This window comes from Bubalus kerabau, chromosome 11, assembly GCF_029407905.1.
Source record: "Bubalus kerabau isolate K-KA32 ecotype Philippines breed swamp buffalo chromosome 11, PCC_UOA_SB_1v2, whole genome shotgun sequence".
NCBI lineage: Eukaryota > Metazoa > Chordata > Mammalia > Artiodactyla > Bovidae > Bubalus > Bubalus kerabau.
In genome coordinates, this window is record NC_073634.1 from 33,585,202 (window position 1) to 33,598,497 (window position 13,296).

A 13,296-nucleotide genomic window follows, 5' to 3' on the forward strand; every position below is an offset into this window, starting at 1 on the left:
CCGGGAGAAGTATCAATAACCTTAGATATGCAGATGACAACACTCTTACGGCAGAAAGCGAAGAACTAAAGAGCCTCTTGATGAAAGTGAAAGAGGAGAGTGAAAAAGTTGGTTTAAAAGTCATCATTCAGGAAACTAAGATCATGGCATCTGGTCCCATCACTTCATGGCAAATAGATGGGGAAACAGTGTCAGACTTTATTTTTTGGGGGGCTCCAAAATCACTGCAGATGGTGACTGCAGCCATGAAATTAAAAGACGCTTACTCCTTGGAAAGAGGTATGACCAACCTAGACAGCGTATTAAAAAGCAGAGACATTTCTTTGTCAACAAAGGTCTGTCTCGTCAAAGCTTTGGTTTTTCCAGTAGTTATGTATGGATGTAAAAGTTGGACCATAAAGAAAGCTGAGTGCCAAAGAATTGATGCTTTTGAACTGTGGTGTTAGGGGAGACTCTTGAGAGTCCCTTGGACTGTAAGGAGATCCAACCATTCCTCCTAAAGGAAATCAGTCCTGAATATTCATTGGAGGGACTGATTGAAACTGAAGCTCCAATACTTTGGCCACCTGATGCAAAGAGCGGACTCATTAGAAAAGTCCCTAATGCTGGGAAAGATTGAAGGCAGGAGGAAAAGGGGACAACAGAGGATGGGATGGTTGGATGGCATCACTGACTCAATGGACATGAGTTTGAGCAAGCTCTGGGAGATGGTGATGGACAGGGAAGCCTGGCATGCTGCAGTCCATGGGGTCGCAGCACGACTGAGTGACTGAACAACAATAGCTTATGAGTATTTTCAAGTGTTTAATTATCATAGGGCTGCTATGGGCATTATATACCTGTCTTTTGATAAACATGCATATTTTTCTGTTGGGCATATATTTAGAAGTAGAATTGCTGAGTCCACATGGTGCTACTGGTAAAGAACCCACCTACCATTGCAGGAGACAGAAGAGACTCAGGTTCGATGCCTGGGTCAGGAAGATCCTCTAGAGGAGGGCATGTCAACCCACTCCAGTATTCTTGCCTGGAGAATCCCATGGATGGAGGAGCCTGGTGGTCTACAGTCCATAGGGTTGAAAAGAGTCGGATACAGCTGAGGCAACTTAGCATGATGCACAGGATATAAGTTCAATTTTCAAAAATCCTGCCAAACCGTTTTCAAAGTGTTCGTCCTGAATTCCACTTCTCCCGGCACTGTGTGATAGTTCCAATTGCTCCATAAATATGTCCGTCTTTGTATTTCCTGTCTTTCATTTTAGTCATTTGGGTGGTCTTAAATTGCTTTTCTTTGATAAATAGTGACATTGAATACCTTCTTTTTTATGTTTATAGTAATATTCAAGTGCATATTCAAGTCTTTTTTTCTGCTGTTTCTCTGTTGGGTTGTCTTTTTGTCATTGATTTACAGAAGTTCTTTATATATTCTGGATATTAGTCCTCTTTTGGATGCATGCTTCTTTTTACTCTCTATACCTTGTGATGAATACAATTTTTAAAAAATTTTATTCTTGCTGAATTTCTCAATTTATGGTTGTGCCTTTTGCATCTTATAAAACTGAAAAATAAAAATTTTCCTGTATTAAGTGGTTTTGTTCTCACACCTGTGAAGTAGTTTTGGTTTGCATTCCATAAAGTGTTTTTTTGGCCACTAAGTTTTGTCCACATCATCCTCTAAGGTTCAGAATTCTCTGTTGCTTTCAAGGTTCAGCAGAGTTTGGAGAAGATTTCTAAACTGGAGCAGGAAAAAGAACATTGGATGTTGGAAGCACAGTTAGCTAAAATCAAGCTGGAGAAAGAAAACCAGCGAATTGCAGATAAACTGAAGAGTGCAAGTAGTGGGCAGGTGGTAGGGGTGGCCCAGGAAAAGGCTGCTGTGGCGACCGCTACGGGCCAGGAAGAAGCGTGTGCTACGGCTGTGCCGGAGCCCACCCACAGCGCCAGTGAGGCAAGTATCTTTTGTTTTATAATGGTAACTAGTGGGGATCCACCTGAGTGTTCAGAGTTTACCATGTAAATTACAGGAATTTATAACAGGAATAATCCATGTGCTCTGGAAAACTCAGGTTGGTGAGCAGGATGCCCCCTTCAAAACACAACTTTATTCAATTCTCTTTGATTTTACCTGCTAGAGTTCCCCATGGTAAGGGCTGTGTTTCTGGTGAAGATACACTAAGTCAAGTTATGATGATTCTGTTTTTCCATTGAAATGTTTGTGATATGGGGCTTATGTTTCTGACAAAGGAGTAAATGCCTAACTTTTTACAGAAATGACCATAAATACGTTTTAAAACCAATTATATGGTATATTCCTAGGTAATATAAAGCTTTATGATTTACATATAATACAGTTAGACTTCCTAAGGCAATATAGTGACAAGTTATTTTGCAGCTTTGTATTTCTTATATTTAATTGCAGTGATTTAGAAGGTAAAGAAACATGTCTATTGGAATTACAGAATTCAGAGTTATATGGAGAAAAAATTTCTGATTATAGTATTTTACCCACTGTAAAAAAATAACTAAAAATCTAGAAAAATGAGAAATCAGGAAAGGAAGGGAAAAAAGACCCTCAAATTAGAAGGATCTCATTACATGTATTTTTGTAAGCATTTTTTCTTGAGAAACTTGAGGGGAGCTGTGGTACTTGCTGATGGCCCTGTCCTAAGGCTTGCGATTCCCCTTATAGCTTCTGATGCTATTGAAGAGCAAGTCATGGTCCCTTTCACGTCTACCTTGTGTCTGATTCAGAGCATACTTAATAGTAACATATACAAATTAACTTTTATTTTCAAGATGTAAACAGACCTCACTGCACCTTAACAGTGTCAGAAACCTGGAATTATTGTCAATTTTCTTAGATGTGATAATGATATTTTGATTATTTAGGAGAATATCTTTATTTTTTGGAGGTAAATGCCAAAGTACTTAGAGTAAGATATCATCATATTTGTAGCTTACTTTCAGATACTTCAGGAAATGTACACACACAGGTAAATAAAGTAAATGTAACATTGTTCATTATCAAATGTATCAATGTATTTGATAATTGTATTGATAATATGTCAATAAATGTATAAATGTATTAATACATTGTGGGTGCACAGGTGTTTATTATCCTTTTTTGCCCAAATTTACTATGTATTTACCTATTTTCATAATAAAATATAGGAGAGGAAAAAAGAATTAAAATTCTTAGAAAAGTGAAAAGCACACCAAACTTCCCAGAGCAGTGAGCTGAACAGCCAGTATGCTCACTGGAGGATCCTATAAGCCTGATGGCGAGGTTGAATCCTAGCCGCAGGTGTTGCTCTCTGCCCCTGACAGGGAGGATGGCTGCCTAGCAGGACATTTCACCAACAGAACAGAATTCTGGCATCAGTTTAAGTACCGTTTGTTTAAGTAGTGTTTGGGGAAGTGCAACATTGCCAGCACTCATCTGTGGACTTCCCTTCAGAGTCCGTCTCATTGATCAAATCAGACTGAATGTTTTCATGATCTTTATTGCTAAATTATTTTCTAAAGGGCTGTATTAGTTTATACTCTTTATCAGCAGTGTATGAGAAAATGCCCACAGCAGTGAGAAAATGTTTAGTTATTAGGGTCACCATGAAACTAAGTTTAGGTCTTCTTGCCTGCTTTAGAAATAAGCGTAGAAATGACTCAGAGTTAAAATCTGTTCTCCCTCTCTTCTCAGACCATTTGTTGGGTTTCAGTAAAAATGGCTAACAGCGTTTGGATAGAGGAGATAGTGATGGTCATATCCATTACTGCTGTATGACAGAAATCATGAATGTGGTTATATATCTGAAGGGCCAGCTTGTGTTGAAAGATGATTTGTATTAAAAGATGATTGATTTGAGGGTGATCTTCCAGAACTCCACTGCTAGTGTGCTTTTGTTTTATTTATTTCAATGTTGCTTGTTTCATTTTATTTTTTGGCAACACCACAGGGCTTATGAGATGTTAGTTCCCCAACCAGGGATTGAAACTGGGCCCACAGCAGTGAAAACACCAAGTCCTAACCACTGGCCCACCAAGGAGTTCTCCTTAGTGTGCTTTGAAACAATGAGAACAATGTGAACAATGAGAAGAGAAAAAATATTACAAGGGTTTAAGTTGTTGTGTTTAAAGTATAAACAGTCTGTTCTAAAGCTTTTTCTCCCTTGTGTTCTAGATTGGAATTTTAACCAGGACATCTGACAGTGAGGTAATGTGTGCTTAACATCATGTTGTTTGTTAGTAAATATCTGGCCACATGTTTGTTGACAAAGTCCAGCAAAAGTCAGCTTCATCTAATACATTTCTGGCAATTCTAGTCAATGTGGATCCATGTTTCTTTTCTCTTCGGTCAGTGTTAACTGTCACCAACAAATCACAGCCTGTTTCTGTAATTGTCTTCTTGAATGACTTAACTTGGCAGTTTGACAGGGTGTGGCATGAGCTCGGCCATCAGCTTGCTGGTATGTGGCTGGAGGCTGCGAGCCATTACCTTCCAGTGGGCCGGCTGGCAGAGCAGGGCTTTTCAGGGGCTTGACCATCAATGGGCTTGTAGTTCTTTCCAGCCCTCAAGTGACTGAATCCAGGTCAGATTTGGCCTGTCAAATAGGTTTGCACCTTTTCGTTTTGAAATACTGCAAGTGTAAACTTACAAATAATCATTAAAAGAACACTGAAGTCATTCAGCCTAACAATCAGAATGGTGAACTGGCAAACATAGTTCAAGTAGGTTGGTAGATTCTTTGGTTTCCTTATTGGCCTTATACTTCAGGTAATCTTGAACTTATGCATATATTTCTAAACTCAACTGAGTAGGTGCCAACGCTAGCGTAATTAGAAAACTAGTCTGGGACAAGGGCCATAAATTGTTCATTATAGAAATAGTTTAATTCGTTAGTATGTTTAGAAGCATTAGAGCTATCTTAAGATAATGTGGGGGAAAAGAATGTTCATATTTTTAGGAATGCCAATAAATGCTCCCCTTCTCCCTGTTCTCTAGTTAGTGGAAGACATAGGAGACAGGCAGATAGAGATTTTGAAAGTTAGATGTGTGGCACCTAACTGAGAGACATGGCCCCATGGCTGGGGGGGCCTCCCAAGACTTCACTTCTGCTTTCTTTTCTTGAAGCCACACCTTCACTGTGAGATGGGCAGGGAGCTGAATAAAAGCTTCTGTCTTGTTTAAAGTTTTTCCAAAAGGTGGGAAAACTATGATGTCCCATCAAATTTCAAATGAAAATGTAGGAAATGTCGTCTTCTTTTTATTTGGCTAAAGTGATAGTAATCTTTTTTTTTTTCCCTCTTAGAACGGCTTCATCCCACTGGCATTTATTCACTGTTACGTGTGCTCTCTTTAGGCTCCAGATGTGGAGTCTCGGGAAGACTTAATCAGAAATCACTACATGACCAGGATAGTGGAGCTGACGTCTCAGCTCCAGCTAGCTGACAGCAAGTCAGTGCACTTTTATGCCGAGGTAAGTGGAGAGTTGATCGGATCAGGTGGATTTTCCTAACCTCTTCAGCAATTAGGTCACTGCCTTGGCCTCCTGCTGCTGCTGCTAAGTCGCTTCAGTCGTGTCCGACTCTGTGCGACCCCAGAGACGGCAGCCCACCAGGCTCCCCCGTCCCTGGGATTCTCCAGGCAAGAACCCTGGAGTGGGTTGCCATTTCCTCCTGCTGTTCACCACAAAAGAGAGATCAGAGTCAGTGTGTCTGCAATGTGGATTTGGTTCGAGTTCATGTAGATTGGTCCACATACCAACCAAAAATCTTTATCGGTAGACTTTCTTAGGGTTATATAACATGTTTTGAACATTATTATTATAGATTCCTTGTTTTAGAGAGTTATAAGCTGGTAGCATTCATAGGTGAAGGAATTTTCATTTAGGGGAATTCAAAGCAAAGTATGTCTTTGTTTCTTTTTAGTATACTCTTTAGTTACTAAATGACAACTTGTGGTAATGAGTTTTTATAAATGATAAAATGCAAAATGTAACCTTTTCCAACTCTTAAAAAATATAAAATGTTGCTTTTTGTTACATTTTCTTCTTCCATCATATAATTCATTTTCTTAAGAGGATTAGAAAAAGGTTATGCAAGATAATAAAATTATACAAATTCCTTGATGAAGAGGAGAAAATGAAAGAAGAAATTACAGATAACCAAGAAGTGAGAAACAAATTATAAGATAGAATGGAAATTGCTCAACATATAAGGATACATGTAAGGTCTCTGATTAGAAACTTTTTCTTAAAAGGTTAGTTGCAGATGTCAGACAGAGATGTATAATCTTTTAAACTGTTAAGGAAATTGACAAAGGAAAGATCAAACCCTTTACTAGAATGTGACTTTGTGATTTTCTCCTGTTCTGCAGACAGGGAGGTTGATAGGAAGCCAGGTGCTAGAAGTTAAGGGAGGCTTTGCTTCTCTCTTCTTGCTGAAATAAATGATATGCATAGCTTAGTGTTGCATACCTGTTTGAGAAGATGATCAGTAGTGATAGCTGTTGGACTGTAGAAAAATGAGGACAGCAAGTTGGATGCTGCAGTGCCTTACTGTTTGAACCATGTGGCACAGAGCATCATCTTGTCCTGCTTTGGATCCCTAACTACCTTCTGAGTTACTCTCCCAGACTTGATTGTCCTCCTCACAAGGACCTGTGTTTTGCAGAGCTCTCTCCCTTTTTCTCTGGTTCAATAGCTGAGCACATAAATGTGTGATTAATAGAGAGTGGTTGATTTGGTTGGCTGAACTTGCCTGAAATTCTCTTATGAGGAATGAAATAAGTAACTGGGGAATTTCTGAGGATTTCCAAGAGATTTGCTTATCTTAGTAAATTCTTCTAGCACAATTGTGATACAGGAATTTTAAAATTGTTCTAGTTTTTCCTTGTCTGTAAACAGGAAGTGGTGACCCTCAATATGACTTTACTGGAATGGTCAGTCTGAGCATTTGATGTTGACACAGCATTCAAATGTGTTTCAACAGATTCTCCGTGTCAGCCTCATGGTTTATCAGAAAATTTAGTGATCCTTTTAATGGCACGCCTTCTTTGAACAATAGCATGAAATAGAATTTTTCTTTTTTCTTCTTCATGTACTGTCTCCAGATAGCCTCGGTTTAGTAGACCCCCCCCCCCCCCAAAAAAAAAGCCAACTGGGGTCTTTAAACTGCTCTCACTTTTTTTTCCCTTCATCGACAGAGTGAGGCTGTAAAGATCTTATTGTTCCTATGATATGGTCTCCAATAAAGGGCTTAAAACACAAGAAGAAAAGTATCTTAGAATTCATACTGCTTGATGCCATTGATCACTTTTGAAATAACCACTTCCTTTCTCATCCAGTGAACATGAATCTTGGGTAAATGTAGAAAACTTCTTATGCTTTTTGTAACTTGTGGTCATCAGGCTAGAGTTTGGAAAGAAATACCGATGAACTTGGGTTAGTAGATGTTTTTTCCCTCATTAAACTGATGTGAGTGAGGCCCACTCACATTTCTTACGTGTGCTCCAGGGTGTGGCACAGGGCCTATGGATGGATATTCAGCAGATGTTTGTGGGATGAAGGGAGGAAGTGTGGTCTTGGGGATTGTTTTCTAGTAACCTTCCCTGAAGTAAATTCAGTCTGGGGAAATGCTTCCTGAGATTATGGTGTGTTTTCTGATTTCGCAGTGCCGAGCACTCTCTAAAAGGCTGGCCTTGGCTGAAAAGTCTAAAGAGGCACTGACAGAAGAGATGAAAGTAGCCAGTCAGAGCATTAGCCGACTTCAGGTGAGTTTCATGTTACCTACGCAGTATGTTTTTTCATTGAAAGTTCTTAGGCTGAAAAATCAGCATTTCCTTTGTAAAATGGTGACATTTGACCTCTACATATAATACTTTTCTTACCATTTTATTTCTAGCTCATTTTCAAGTTACAGCTCATTTATGGCAGGCAAGAAGTGGTTGTATTATTTGTTTCTCTAGTTTGATTTTAATTATAAATAGTTTTGTAGTCAGCATTTCTTTAAATAATACTTATTTATCCATAGTCCTTCCTTTTTCTCTTCCTCCCAGTTGATAATCCCTGTCATGGCTGGCTGGAAGTTTATTTTGTTCATATGACTCAATTCCTTCTCTTTACTGATTCATAAAACTGACATAAACTGAAAGATAGGGCTTCAAAATATTCCTTCTTACTCACTGCTTTGTTTTAAAGCCTTGTTTCCAGAAGCCTTTAGTAAATATAAACATGCTACAGGCAAAGAAATAACTCATTAACAGCAATACACACTTCCTTCTGGTTTCAGATTCATTTATAGATTTTCTAGAATCACAAGATTAGATGTTAAAAGGCCAAAGAGAGCCTGAGAGATGAGAGGAGAGAGGAAGGTGCTTTTTCTAGGGCGAGTCCTGCCCAAAGGGCTGTGGGATCCCCATCGAGTATGGGGTGGTGGGAATGTGCCAGAGACCACCTTCCCGCCTCACCAAAGGCTCAGGAAAACCTGAGGGAAAGAGCATGAAGCCCTCTTGTTTCTTTTTTTTTTTTTTTTGTGACACTTTTATACCTGGCATAGAAAGAAACTCATTTCTGCAAAGAAATTCAGAGCCCATTTTGAAGGTTGAGAAAAACTTTTTCCCCATTTTTACTTGTTCTCTTGTTGGACCTATGGCTTAACCTGCTTCTTAATTGATCAGATAGGTCATCCTGATAGGTTGCTTTTCCAACATTTTTTTTTTTTCTTAAATTAAAAGAACTTTCAAGTGGTATAACTGGTGGAGTTTTGCTTCCTCTTTTCTTTTTTCCCTGGCCATTCAGGATGAGCTGACAACTACCAAGAGGAGTTATGAGGATCAGTTAAGTATGATGAGCGACCACCTGTGCAGCATGAACGAGACGCTATCTAAACAGAGAGAGGAGATTGACACACTAAAGATGTCCAGTAAGGTAGGGGAGGGACGGGCCTCTCTGAGCAGTAATAGTTAATATTTAATGTGTTTCATGTAAGGTACTTCATTGTTGAGTGTTTCAGGAGCAAAGGATTAAGAGATTTGAAGTGTTTATAAATCATTTCACTTGTCCTCTTATCCGAAAGTAAAATGAAGATTGTTTGATTGAGTTACAAGTTGAGAGAAGGTCTGACCTCCAGGCCCTAACTCTGTGTTGCTTGCTTTTTGGTATTTGGGGCAATTCTGCTACTGTTCTGTTAGTTAGGAACACTCTTAAGAGGGTTTATGATGGGGATTACTCTTTATTTATATGAATCTAAAATGGTCTCATTGAAAAGTAACCTTCTTAGCAAATTTATTCTCACAACATATCCATATAACCAAGGACTATTTTGTCCTTTTAATTCCAAAGACTTCTTAAATTTCATTTCCCATAAAGCCTCTGCTTGTCCAGGCTGGGATCAGTATTTATGGGTAGTGTTTTTGTGTTGAAGGGCATATCCATGTATCATGTATCTTTGTTGTATCATTATACACACACACACACACACACACACACACACTCTCTCTCTTACCATGAGAGGTAGGCTTCAAGAGGCCAGAGAGCTGGTTTCATGCATGATCTCAGATGCTTGGCATATTTTGATAACTCAGACAACACCCTGCCACCAGCAGCTTGGATCTGCTGTGTCCAGCCTGTGCTGTTTACAGTCCATGCTGCCCCTCACTGATCTTGCAGGCATGTGCTGAGTTCCCGTTGCGTGCTGGCCCTGGGAAGGACATAGAGATGAACAGACCATAGCTTCATTTTCGCATCTGCCAGTGGTGGTGCAGAGCTGCATCCCGCTCAGTTGGTGTCTCCTTGGAAGTGTATCATGTTAATGCACTAGAATTTGCCTTACAGAATTTTGTTTCTCAGTGTAGTTTGGTGGTATTGATTGGCCTCTGGCTGCTTCAGAGAATGTTTGTGATGCTTTTCTGGGACATCTTGTGATGGTTGTGACTGGCCTATGTGGTGCTGATTAGGGTTCTCTGGTTACTGGTGCTTGGGGAAACTTGGGCTTGTAGGTAGAGGGTAGGGTATTGGTCCTTTTGAAGAATGCCTCCTTAACCCTTTTGGCCTCTTGGTATTCCATCAGGGCAATAGCTGACTCATGTAGAAAGCACATGCGTTAGTGGGAGTAGCAGGAGAAAGCCTGCTTCTAGCACCTAACATTTGAAGAAAAGTAGCAGTCATAGGGAAAGTTTTCAGACCTCAGAGCTGCAGAGGGCATTTGGTTCTGAATTGAGGAGGGTTAATGTTGGGTATAGGGGCTTCCCTGGTGGCAATCAGGAGACCTGGGTTCGATCCCTGGGTCTGGAAGATCCCCTGGAGAAGTGAATGGCAACCCACTCCAGTATTCTTGCCTGGAGAATTCCAATGACAGAGGAGCTTGGTGAGCTAGCGAAGCTCATTGTCCCAAAGGTAATTAATTGTATTGCAGTCACTTTGGAAGTGAGGAAATTTTTAAGCCCTCTTGGAAATTTTTAATCTAGTCCTTAGAATATCTGTGATTAATAAAGCATAGAGTTAGCGATCCTTCTTTACTTTCTAGTTTCTGTTGTTAACCTTTCTTTGATCTTTCTGTGGTCCCTATATTTTGTACCCCCCCACACCACCCCCCATTTATTAGTCATTTAAATTACTATAGCATCAGATAGCTGAGTTGACATGGTCTCCATTGGATACCAAGTAAACATCCTGAAGCCATTTGTTTGCTGTTATCTTGCTCTGAATGTCTGTGTTTTGTAACCATTTCCCACGTGCATGAAACTGAGTATTTATATGTAATAGTTAAATGTAGGAATTAAATTAGAATGCTTTCCCTAAAAGTGAACTTCTCCAGAAAAAAGAAAAGTTACATAAAACTGGAAAGTCCAAATCTCTGTATATGAGGGAATCGGGAATTAAGTTAAGACATCTTCCAAGTTGCTCTCAGCTGGTATCTGAGCTTCCTTTTATCCTGAGATTATCTTTGCCACTGAGATGTTAGTTGGCACATATTAAAAATAAGTTCCTATTAAGACCTTTTAAAAGGTGTTCATTTCAACAGCAAAGGAACAAGTTTAGGCTAAAATATTTTATTCAGCTTTATGAAATCATAAAGTACCTTGTCTTTGAAACAAAATGAATATATGAGGTTTGATAAATCCAAGATATGCTTTCTTTTCTTTATTACCTGTGCTCAGACACCAGGGCAATAAGGTAGATGGAGAAAAGTGGGGAGAGTGAAAAGTAACAAACTGCTCTGTGATTCCTAAATAAAAGTTAGTGATGGAAGGTTATCAGCTCTTCTCCTTGGAAGCTAAAGTTTTCCACAGTGAACTATGGCTTCCAGACAGCTTGGTCTCTAAACAGTGTGGATGATTTTTCTAGAAGTTGGCATTCTTATTGTTGAAATTTTTCTTTGCACAGGGAAATTCTAAAAAGAACAAGAGTCGATAGTTTACGGATAGCGGGTTGGCGACTTCTTTCCAGAGCTGCTACTGCTGAGCGGAGCTGTGGGGCCGACCCTCCACGTCCAGTGCTGGCCGCCTTCAGGAAGCTGGAGTGTTGTTGGACCTAGTGAAGTAGTCAGTGTTGTAAATGGCCTTGAAATATTTAAAATATATTTGTAACCAGTAAGGCAAATACAGAATTTGATGTTGACAGTAAAATGGAAAACAATACACATACCGTGAATATTGTAGGTTTCCTTACGCTGTTTTTACTGTGCACTTTTTAAAATTAGGTTTTAATTTCAGTATGTAAGAACAACAAATATTTTGTATATTTTCAAACTCTATGATATGGTAATCAATTTGGTATCTATGGAATAGATATATGTTTCTGGATAAAATGCTTACATTGTCAAACTGTCATTACTTCTCGCTATAATTGAAAACAGTCTCCAATTCCTTTTGAAGACTTATTCATTCTCTCTGTCTCTCTTTCTCTGTTCTGGAGGGATTGGGCCTTGAAAACTCCAGATCTTGTGGTTTATTATCATTGTCTTCAGCTCTTCAGTACCTTCTCTGTGTTGGAATAATAACTTAAGGAAATTGATGTCAATAAATTCATACGTATATCAAACTTTCAGTCTTCTGAGAATCTGATGAAGGAAACTGAAAAGTATTAAAGTACACAGAATTACCAAATCCCAGTTGGTTTAGGTATAATCTTTCTAATCCTTCAAATTGGAATAATTGTACAGTTAATCCTTTATTAAGGCTTTGAGTACCTCTCAAGGTACTTGTAACTATACTTCAGGCAAGGTTGCTAAGCCCTTTCAGGCTCCTATTGGTTTATTTCATAAACATTGTGTCATTTCAGTGTACATTTCAGAGGTGTCTCTCCCAGCACCTCCCTGCCCAAGTCTTTAGTTTCTCTTTTCCTCCGAGTCTCCTACACGTGCCCATTTCACTCCATGTCTACATCCCCAGACTGAAGCCCCTCCTTTCCCACCTCCCTGTCTGCAGCTTCATCTCCTTTGAGCCTCTTCACTGGGCAGTTGCTAGTCACCCTCCAGAATGCTTTACTCTGTTTCACCTGAGTGCTCAGCACCGCTTCCCTCTGTGCTCAGCACAAAGGCCAACTCCTTGGCCCCCTGTTCTTGGCTGCCTGCTGTAGAGACAGACTGGCCGTTGTGCCCAGTCTTCACAGTAATGGAAGTTTTGAATCCTGCCTCAGGGATCTCTGAGTGAGTCCAGCTCGGTCCCATCCTCCCTAGCCCCTTGGCCCTTTCTGTTTTGTGTGATCTGCTCATTTTCATTCTCTGTCACCTGAACCAGCTGTGTTCACTGTAGCTGCACCTAAGCCCCCAAGCACCATGTTGCTTAGCTCCACCGTAAACCTAGAGTTTCCAACCCCTGCTAGACCCTCAGTGTTCTGTGACCCTGCATTCTGAATTTCTCGTCCATTTCTCTTCCTCCTTTGGAGGGTTTGGGACTAAGGAGTGATGTCATCTGGCTTATGCTTTAATGGAATCATGGGTTGCTTGGCTGAAAATCGATTGTAGGGGAGCAAGGGTGGAAGTAAACAGAAGAGTTAGGAGGCTATTCAGTAGCAGGAGGCTGTTGAGAGATGATGGTGGCCTGGACCATGCTGATGGCAGTGGGAGTTGTGTGAAGGCTATTTCTGGATTTGTTTTGAAGAGAGTAGATAGGAATTGCTGAAATCCCAACTCTTTCCTCTCTATACTTCTATTACTCTTTATAGTTCTGTTACTCTTCTCTGCTTTTACTCCTAATACTTACCATACTCTAACGTACAATATGTTTTGCTTATTAATCTTGTTTATTGCCTGTTTCTCCCCTTTAGTGGATACATTTTCATAAGGGCAGGTTTTTGG

General features: G+C 39.8%; 1 protein-coding gene across 1 annotated transcript in view; it reads left to right on the plus strand.

The window, feature by feature from the left end:
• PPP1R21 (protein phosphatase 1 regulatory subunit 21) overlaps window positions 1-12,038 on the plus strand; it is a 71,771-nt gene extending 59,733 nt beyond the window's left edge. The window contains exons 17-22 of the mRNA XM_055540045.1: window positions 1,706-1,948; window positions 4,178-4,210; window positions 5,358-5,474; window positions 7,670-7,768; window positions 8,796-8,924; window positions 11,382-12,038. Coding sequence (XP_055396020.1) covers window positions 1,706-1,948; window positions 4,178-4,210; window positions 5,358-5,474; window positions 7,670-7,768; window positions 8,796-8,924; window positions 11,382-11,411 — 651 coding nt within the window. The 3' untranslated portion in view covers window positions 11,412-12,038. The remainder of the gene's footprint in view (window positions 1-1,705; window positions 1,949-4,177; window positions 4,211-5,357; window positions 5,475-7,669; window positions 7,769-8,795; window positions 8,925-11,381) is intronic.
• Window positions 12,039-13,296: the final 1,258 nt, after the last annotated feature.